We start from the raw sequence: 10,559 nt of genomic DNA on the forward strand, positions 1-10,559 counted from the left end.
AGTATTGCTTGGTGGGAGAGGTTGGTGTCCCTCTTACAGAAGGTTTCATGGGCATTCATGTATGCTTCCTTCCTCTAACTCCCTGTCTGCCTGCTCCATTCTTTTAAGATGAAGAAGTTTGAAAAAGATTGAGGAAAATCCTTGAGCAGGTTTTGTATCAATCTTTTATTGGCTCATAAGAATAGGAAGGGCAGGAAGAGCAGAAGGATTGGCATGGCATAATCCTAGTATATTGGTCTTGATCTGCTGTCAATCCAACATCTGGGTTTTTAGTGTGGAGGTCACTTAATACATTGAAATATTTTTAGTACTATTTTCCTTTTATTAATTGACTACTTGAAAAATCTAGTTTTTATTCATTTTTACCCCCATTATTTTTTGGACTACATTTTGGTGAAACCGCATTGGCAAAACTGATTTTCTTCATTTAAGGGGAGCTACAATGCAGCCAATTAAGATTCCAGAGTTTAGAAGGAAAATGGAGGAATATGAAATATTTTTTTCTGTTTTCAGCAGTTACTTTAAAATGTCAATAATATACATAATGCATGTGATAAAATTTAATTGTTTTATAAAATATACTTTTATACCTGACAGTGTCCATTTAAGTAGTAGCATATTGTTACAGAACATAATTTTATAAGCATTGGACTTCACAGGTCTGTAAGGCCCCTGCAAACATATGAATGTGCTTATTGATAAACATATGTGTAATCCCATTGGTTTCAAGTGTGTATGCTAGATCAGAGTTTAAACTGTCTGTGAGGTTCTGTTGCAAGATGAGCAGATAAAATTAGAACATTTTTCAAAGTAGGTCCTATAATAACATTTGATACTGAGTTTATCAACAATTGCAGAGCAATGGAATGACTCTTTTGCTTGCTGTGTTAAAATATGCTGGCTGTTTAGAGTGCCAGCATGCTTTCCTCCTTGGTTTATAGTTAGAGAGCAAATCACTATTTATTTGATATTATTCTGTTACAACACATTATTATAACAGTGTTTCGGTCACCTAAAACTTTCTGAAAATTTCATTTGTTGGGCTTCCATTTTCCTGCTGGTCTCTTCCCAGTGCTGTTATTTTGGGGCAAGTTTGAACAAAACTGTACTGAGCTATATCAAATGGGGTGTGGAAATGAACTTTCCCTAGTTTTTAAAAAATTCTTGCAACTTGAAAAAAAATCTGCTATGGTCATCAAAATTATTGAAAGTAGAAAGCTGAATTTGGCAGGGAGATCTTCTCAAGGGATACACTAAGTAAGGAAGGGCTCTGTAAGATGAACAAGTTAGGAGGGGTCCAAAGTGGATTTCTTTTGTTTTTGTTTTTGTTTTTTTATCATCTCCACATTACAGAATATTGGGAGAGATTGTCTTGTAGCCAGTTAGCATATAGAAGTGATATAAAAGCCTGCTAAGTACTGTACCATGACAATATATCAAAGAATTAGAAAGCCAGGCTAAGGGAATATAAGGGAAAATAACTAAACAATTAAAGAGTTACTTTGATACTTCTGTATTGACTTTTTATATGTAGCTGGACAGGGGTACAGTTTTATTAGTCCAGTCTTATTTTTAGCTATGATGTGCAGTAGCAGACAGGTTATGTGGTTACTCAGGGATAAGCTTTTATACATCTTGACAATCCTACATTTTTGCTTTATTTCCACAAAGATCATACAGCATTCCACTTATCCTTTAAAATATGATGATCCATGGTTCTGTGCCAAAGATGATTTGGTTACTTTACCTCCTTCCCAACAGATGGAGAAAGTAAACACTGACATTTAAAGTGACTCCACTCTGAATAGAGAAGCTGTAAGCTGGTTTTCCATCAATTGCTTTTGTCTCCAGCAGGTGGAAATATCTCTTGACACCTGATGATACACAAGTTTGGAACAGGCAGTTGCTGCAAATGTAAAACCAAAATCCTGTCGGTGTAGATTTATAGAAGTTAGCACTGTTTTTATGTGAAATATTTGAGTTTTCTGCATTACAAAGTTATTTTATGTTTTGATTTGTAGTTAATAAAACATATTTAGTGGGTAGTGTGAGAACAAATTTTACTTTTTTTAAAATAGATCCTTACAATAAATGAGGATGGATCACTTGGTCTGAAAACCCCCAAATCTCATGTTTGTGAGCATTGCAATGCTGCCTTTAGAACCAACTACCATTTACAGAGACATGTCTTCATTCATACAGGTACTGCTTAACTTCACTTGTCTTCTCTACTATATAAAGATCTGTTTACTCACAGTAAAAGTGTTTTCAGCTCTATGCGAATTTCAGTTCTAAGATTGTAGGTTACTTGGCATCTAAGCTTAGTGATTCCATGCACCAAAGTGTCAAAAGAATACCAGAAAAAAAATCAACATATGTTCATTAAACTGAGGAAATAACTGTTTGCAAGATTTCTTTTCTTTCTTTATCAGAAAGTAATGGGTTGACCTGTAGCCTAAGTGCCAAAATTAACCCCTTCGTAAAATGTGCTCTAGATGCTTATCTGCCTGATGAGGTATCTCTGGTTTGGAGAGATGAAAAAGGTACTTACCATTATAATAGCTTGCCCGAACCCAAAGTGCAGACTTATCACAGCATCATGATTGATTTTGTTCTTGAGGAAATTACAGCCATTTCAGCTTCAACTCCTCCATGTTTGTGTTAATGTGACTCATGGGGAGAATTTTGAAGTCCATATAGTTAGTAGGGATAAATTTTTTGGTATTAGACTATTTTGGAATTCGCTCAGATGCTGGTTTCTTATAGACAACTATTTTATTCCTCAAAGTAAACATCAGAAACAACAGTTTGTAGTTATTAACTTATGGATGTGGAATTATATTGTTCAAGGTGAAAAACCATTTCAGTGCAGTCAATGCGACATGCGTTTCATACAGAAGTACCTGCTACAGAGACATGAGAAGATTCATACTGGTGAGTATAGTGCCTTGAGTATTTTTTTTTGGCGTGCTTAAAGAACTGTTTCCCAAATCAGGCCAGGTTTTCAATAATAAGTGTGCAGCTTAATATCCTGTTGGAGTTTGTTTTGATTTTAACATATATGATACAAAACACTTAGTTCTGTGCTTTAGCCTTGCTTCTCTTTCCTTTGGCTGCAAAGTGAGTGTAAACTGTAGTGAGCAAAGGTGGGAATTAAGTATTCTTCTTAAAATAGCCCCACAGTGGCAAATCATAAAGTTTGTTTAACAACCCATGATTTTTTTCAGTCTTCTCTTTTGTCATATAAAACTGACTTTTTCACTGGGGTCTTCATAGCTTAGAAGATTTCTTATTTCCTATTGAATTAAAGGAAAACTATCAGGACTGTAATGGCCAAAATGCCTAACCCTCGAGGTATTACCATCAGCATTACTTTTCACTCTATTTTAAAAGTTTTAATGCAGAATTATTCTAATATATTTTAAAATATTTTATATGTATATATATAAAAAATAGGTCAAATAAGGCCCAAATTTTAAAACAAATGAGAGTTAGTTTATGCGCATTTGTTTATTTTTGTCTTATTGCAATGTGCAGAACCACATTCTCTAACAGGTTTGGCTTTATTGGGTTTTTGGCATTTTGGTGCATGGCCTTTCAATCCCTCTGTAAATATTTTGTGATATTGTCCTTTTGGACTGGATGCCAATTTCTCAGCCTCTTTTACAGAAAAGCAGAGCTGGTGAATGTGCACAGTGTTTCTTGGCTGTAGCATTTAAATGGATATGAACGGTACTAATGTGAAGGTGTGCGTATGAAAGTTGAGAAAGTTAAAAACTCTGCAAAATGAATTTTTGAGCAGTGTACAGAGAGTTACATGCACAAATATCCTGTTGTTAATGGGATTTCTGTGTCTTATGTTGCCATGAATCCAGACTTAGTAGGTTTCCTTTGGCCAGTCAGCCACAGAAAAGTCCTGCATTCTTTTTCTGTCCAATGGCTTTGTTCTATTCCTAGTTTTTCCTCTGGCGCTGAATTGGTGAACTTCATTCTGGAGAAACTGCTGCCTTCACTCTCTGTAGATATTATTCTTGTCAAGAATGGATCACACCCAAAAAAAAGAAAAAGAAAAAAGAAAGCAGGAAAGGGGTTTAAATGTTGTCACGTTTTGCAGAATCATTTTTTCTGCAGATTATTCCCTGTACATAGCTTTGAAAATGAGACTGGGCAATGTATCCAATTAACAGCTGAGTACAAACATTATATAAATGTCACCAGTACAGTATTTTTGAAATTCAACATTTCCAGCCCTATAGAGAAAGCTACTATGTTGCTTTTAGTGTTGGTTGGTTTGTTTTATGCCAACTCTTGCATAGGTGTGTTACTCTTCTGTGTATAAGAGAAAAACACTGCAGTCTTAACAAATTAACCTTACTGTTTGCTGAACTTTTGGAAAAATATTTTCCCCCTCTCCTCAGCCTCCTACTGACTTGCATAGTTTGGTAATTTTCTGTTGGAATTGGAATAGAGGATTTGGTTTAAACCATTAGAACACTGGTGTTTCCCAGATGACAGTTAAATGAGTGTTTAGGACAATCTCCACTGGGGTAATTCTCTGCTTTACTGAGCATGCAGTCAGTAGGGGCTGCCTTACAATCTTAATAAGTCCCAGTGAGCTGTGATTATTATATTTATATGGCTTATTTGAAAAAAAGGAAGTAACTTATTTGGTTGTTTTAAAAAGTTTTCTAAAGTTCATTTAGTAAATAAATAGAAAATGTAGTGATGGAACCTCTGGACCTGTGTTATACAGGAGGCCAGACTAGATGATCACAGTGGTCCTTTATGGCTTTATAATCTGTGGATTTTGGTGTCCTGCCCCAATTTTAGTTTGGCTCCTTACAGTCTACATACCTAAAAATCCTTCTGTATTTTAATTTAGATATGGTATTTTTCACCACTGGTCCTAAATTGTTGTCTAGTGTTGCGGTATGCTGTTCAACAGTTGCATACTGGGATCTTCCAAATAATTTACATTTTAAGATTGCCTTCTATAACTCGAAGGTGAATACTGTTTCCATTATTTTACTCTGAAAAAAAAAAAAGGTATTTTCCTTGGACTTCGACTTCAGTACTGCCATAGATTCTTTATAGTCTGTAAAGAGTGAGAATCCACGGGAAGTATTTCTGCCTAGCTCTCCCTTTCTCTTTTGTAAACAGTTCTGGTTTTCTTCATTTCCCAACCCTCAAATGCAGTAGGTCTAATTTGCCTTTATTCCTAGTGAAATGATCCTATATTGTTTCTGCCTTTGGTACAGTGTTTAAAAGATTAAATAGTAACAGAATTTTTTTTTGCCTTTTTAAGATTTGTATCCATTCTCCAACTACCCAGTATTAAGTTTGCCAAAGACAACACTAACACAGACAGTAGTCCCATTAATATCTTTGTAAAAGCAGGGAACTTAGAGGTGCTCTAACCAGTAGCAGTAGGTAGGGTTTCTGTCCTTGGAACTATTGCCTCAAATTAAATACTGTTCAAAGAAGGTAGGAAGTCCTCAATCAACAGCCCTTATTCTGTATAGGAAATTAACAAGTTGCATTAATACAAAATCATGTTACCTAGAAACAGCCACACTTGGGAAGAGGGTGATAACCAGAAAGATCAACTGCTAGTTGTAATTTTTTATTATTCTGCTTGTTGCTAATGATACTGAGAATCAACATTCAGTTTGTGGGAGGAGGGAAAATTGTAAGTAGACTACTAGTTTGGTGTTCTTAGGTCACTGGCTCCTGAAGAGAACAACACCATAGGCTTTCTTCAAATCTCTTCTGCTTTGTTTTCACTGATCGAGATTTCTGCACCAGCTCCCTACCTCTGCATTCTTGTCTCGCATCCTAATTCTTTAATCCAGCTCACTTCACATTTTGAGTAGACATTTCCCTAGTTTAAGAGAGGAAGATTGTGTCTTAATGATCTTATCAGTTCACGTAATGTGTCCTGGTTCAAACATTGGATAGAATTTTACAAAAAAGTCTACCTCAAAAAATAGATAAAACAGTCTTGGGACTAAGAAGACGTCTGCCAAACATAATTGCTCAATCACTCTGCTTTTATGTTGCTTGCCTTTTCTGCTCTTTTGTCTAAATTTTGTGTTTAGATTGTAAGCTCTTCCTAGGCGTTTGCTTGCATAACTGTTAAGCGTCCTGTTCACTACTCTTTGTAGCTGCACTTTATAAATACATTTTAGAATTAATATTAAGACTTCTAGTACAGACATGTCCAAAACATCTGAGATGATTTTTCTTTTATACGATTTAGATCAATAACCTGCATAATATATTGTACGTTCCAATTAAGTTATTCCTTTCCTTCTGTGTGCAGTCTTTTCCCAAAAACCGTCTACCTTCAGATTTCAGCTATGTAAAATGGTTTACAGTAGGCATCAGATCATCTTAAGAATAGAAGAATTTTCTGATACATTTTTTATACTTTTCTAACATACTCATCCTTACAAAGATTAAAACCAGAGTTAACAGTGGTATTAACTTCACAGACTCACCTTCACAAGGCATTTCTTAATCTTATCTGGAAGAACATTATGCCACTCTGCTGAATAATATCATCTTCCTAGATGTAGCAGCTCATTTGGGAACAGTTTCCTCAAATCAAGATTCCTGGTCTTTCCAGTCAAGATCTAGACAGAAATAATATTTAGATTTGAAAGAATACTAGTGTATACTCGCAAAGACCCCAAATTCTCTCTTATGATCTGACCCATTCACACTTTTCAAATGTTGTAAAGGGGACAGATAACTGGCAGTGTAACCTACCAGCATTTTCCCCATCTCACCCTACCGAGGGCGTACCCAGTTAGAGTAAAGCAGTGTAAAGGCTTTACAACGGTCCATTTATGGAGCCCCTGGGGCATGCTTAGGGGTGAGAGGTGTGTGAACAGAGCACTCTATGCTCCAGCCTTTACGGGCTGGCAGAATGACTTCTACAGGGATGTTAAAGCTAAAATAAGTTTGAGCTTTCTCTAGTGTTGTTCACATTTGGGCTGAGGAGGCCCAAAATGTGGGAGGCAAAGCCACCTTTGCGCCAATTCCAGAGTTAGGTTTTAAAGGGGGATTTAAATGACAGTTGGGAGGACATTTGGTAGACAAGAAGCAGGACGTTATTCCAAAAGCAGGGACAATGTGATAATAGCACAAAATTGGGAATGGTAGGAAACAGGAAAAGGAAACAGCAAGGAAAGAGGATTGAAAGCAGGATAGGGAATTATGGGAGTGATATGGAGTTTAAAACTAGAGCAGAAATATAGGTGGGACAAAATATTTAGGGCTTTGAAGGTAAAGGTGAAGTTCTTGAACTTGATTCAAGAAGCAGGTAGAAGGTTAGGCAAAAATACAATAGTTTGGTAAAAGTGGTATAAACACCTAGATAAATAAGTGTGAAAGTACTGATCTGATTACAGTGAAAGTGGAGAGAGAGAGAGAGAATTTTAATAATGGCTAAACTAAGTAGACTGGAGTTGGAGAGGTAAAAAGCTAGAAGTCCAGAGAGGAGAAATGTATGATATTCAATACAAGATATGACCACGTTATGAGGAAGTGGTTAGTGAAGAAACCCAGTTTGGTGATAGATTTAAAAAGGAAGAAGTAACAAAGGTTAGCAAGAGACTAGATGTGGAAGGAGGAAGAGAGAACTCAAAGACGATACTGAGCTTGTGAGCCTGGAGGGAAGGAACAGCAAAGAGCGCTCAGGATGGAAGATAAGTTCAGTTTTTGAGAGAATAAATTTGAGATGGCATCAGGCCATCCAAGAGGAGGTATCTGAGAAGCACTGGAGATGCACTGGCGTTGGAAGCTATCTGCATAAAGGTGAGAGATGAAACCATGGTAGCTGATGGGATCACCAAGAGAGATAATAAGATGATCTAAAAAGGTCTTTTCTAGTTTCTGTGAATCAGATTTCCATGGTTTTATTGTAGGTGTGTCTAATTGTATAATTGAAGAATAATAATACACAGATAACTAAAACAAAAACTTCAGTAGTTTGGCTACTTATAGTAGATGCAGAATCTGTTCACTACATGGATATTGGAAGAAGGGTTACATAGAATGTATGCAGTTGTTTTTTTAATTCTGCATCATCTGTTTGGAATTCTAAGTTGTAATGACTTAAAACTGCAGTACTATAAAATTTTAGTGTCTTATATGAGACTTTAGCCATGCTACCTTCATTTACATTAGTATTGGGATGTGGTTAAATTCCTCTCTATTGAGTGGAAAATATACCTCTGAATATCAATAAATTCATAACTTGGTAATAATGAGAACAGATAACACTGTGTCACATAACTTCAGATGGAAAGAGTGGAACAATCTAAACCTTACTTCTAGAAACAAAGGAAGGATGCCAGTATTATCTGCAATAAAAAAACATTGCGTTATTTTCCAGGACCAAAACCATGTTGGCAGATGCTGTCAGCAGAATCCCTGTTTTCTATCTCATTAAATCACAAGATTGCATAATAAATATTCAGAAAAAAGAACAATCCGTCACATCAACAATAAATAAGTTTGACACTGGAGAACAAAACGATAACCACATTCCAAATGCAGAGGCTTAGATGTGGTTATTAAGAAGTGGTAGGACTTCTATATTATTTATGTCTAGATACTGTAATTCCTATTTCCTGAAGAGATTTACATCTATAGAGAATCCACTCTGTAATATAATATCCTATTGGCCAAGATGATACTGGTTTAATTTATTTTTTTTTTTAATTTAATTTTGCCCCCATCTCTTTTCATTATGAAAGATGGAACTTTTTTCCTGGACAAATACCAGGATCAAAGTAGTTTTTTCCTTTTAAGAAATTAGTTTATATGGGAATATGTGTAATTAATTAGGTATGAGGGGGGTTGCTGTGTTAGTCTGTATCCACAAAAACAACAAGCAGTCCGGTGGCACCTTAAAGACTAACAGATTTATTTAAGGTGCCACCGGACTCCTTGTTGTTTTTGTAATTCATTCATTCATTCATTCATTCATTCATAAAGAGTAATGTGCCATAGCTCTGGAGATTGTTTTGCAGTTATTAAAAAGACAAGATTTTTGCCTTTATTATACAGTCTTGAAGCCTTAATATTACATCTATAATGCAAGAGATGTCTTGCTCTTCAGGTGAATTCCACTGAATAACAGTGAGTTCCTGTAAAAGAGAGACTCTGAAAGACAGGTAGATTTTTGTTAGGCTTCATCAGACAAACATAGACAATGAAGATAGCAAAGGACAAAAGTTAAAACAAAGAGTTAATCTAAGTTACTTTATAATGTGAATGGATCTTTGTAAATTTTGTTTATTTTTAATTAAGAACAAATTAGGCGAGAGGTATAGGTAGCACTGGAGTGGAAGTAGTATTCAGAATATGCTGTCTGAACAAATGAATAATGTGACAAAGGGCAAGACTTCCATTTTCATTTGCCAGAATGACTTTAACTATAGAGATTTGTTGTTTTTTTATTTAATTACATAAAGAAAAGGTAAAGCGAACATGCCTTTTACTTATTGGAACTATTCTAGAAATCAAACCAAAATGCTTAAATTGTTCAGGGCCATTATTTCAGCTTTTCATACAGATATGGAGAGAAAGAAGAGGGAGAACTATAGAAAATAACACAGATATTTTAAACTTTTTTAGTCACTGACATCTTGAAAATTTTAATTTCTTTTTGAGAAAATGGAGTCAAATTGTGCAAGGAAGGTGAAAGAATTTAGGCCTTGTCATCAGTACAGTCTTCTCATTGTCCTAAGTATTTTTGGCAACAATTCATCTTGAAATATATTTTTCTATCCTATGCAATCTTTGGTAACCCTTTGATGGATTTACAGTACATATCTGCACGCAGGGAAAAGAGATGGTAATAGAAACAGGTTACTTAAAATTTCCCCTTTTTAATTAGAATTTCTTGGTATAATATTCCCTTTTTGCTTTCCTTCATGGTATTCTTGACATATTAGTGAGTACTAGGGAAAATTGAGACTTAAATGAACGAACACAGATTGCCTTTTCAATGGGAGCATATTAAATCCTCTTCTCCGTTACTTCCAGTAGAGGCTAGTAATATTTGCCAAGGTTACCATATGGAATAACTCTGTTTTTCTGTTTTTATTTTGTTTAAATTATATTTTAATATAATGACTGTTTTTAGGTGAAAAACCATTTCGCTGTGATGAATGTGGTATGAGGTTCATACAGAAGTATCATATGGAAAGGCACAAGAGAACTCATAGTGGAGAGAAGCCTTACCAGTGTGAATATTGTTTGCAGGTAAGATGGTTAATTAAAATAATTCACATCATTTTTTAAAAACTGAAATAACAAACCTGATTCTAAAGTAATACATGTAAGACTTTCTCTAAATTTTGAAGTCTGACAAGCCTACAAATCAATCTAGAAAAAATTATACTAATGCAAACTGAATGTATGTTGTAGGGCAGCCTTCAGTTGAAGTGGCTGAACTGTGTGTGAATTAATGAGTAAATTACGTACAATCAAAGATGGCTTTTCTTATTTATATATTTTTCTCTAACTTAAAATATCCTCTACAG

General features: G+C 35.2%; 1 protein-coding gene across 3 annotated transcripts in view; it reads left to right on the forward strand.

Annotated features, from left to right (window-relative positions):
• Window positions 1–10,559, forward strand: part of ZNF148 (zinc finger protein 148) — a 45,171-nt gene that overhangs the window by 26,900 nt on the left and 7,712 nt on the right. For 2 of the 3 annotated variants that reach the window (XM_030580953.1, XM_030580952.1), the window contains 3 exons: window positions 2,079–2,202; window positions 2,851–2,934; window positions 10,160–10,278. In XM_030580953.1, coding sequence (XP_030436813.1) covers window positions 2,079–2,202; window positions 2,851–2,934; window positions 10,160–10,278 — 327 coding nt within the window. Of the gene's footprint in view, window positions 1–2,078; window positions 2,203–2,850; window positions 2,935–6,494; window positions 8,914–10,159; window positions 10,279–10,559 lie in introns of those variants that run through there. The other variant, XM_030580954.1, reaches the window with a different exon arrangement.

The sequence above is a fragment of the Gopherus evgoodei genome, chromosome 11 (assembly GCF_007399415.2).
Source record: "Gopherus evgoodei ecotype Sinaloan lineage chromosome 11, rGopEvg1_v1.p, whole genome shotgun sequence".
Lineage (NCBI taxonomy): Eukaryota > Metazoa > Chordata > Testudines > Testudinidae > Gopherus > Gopherus evgoodei.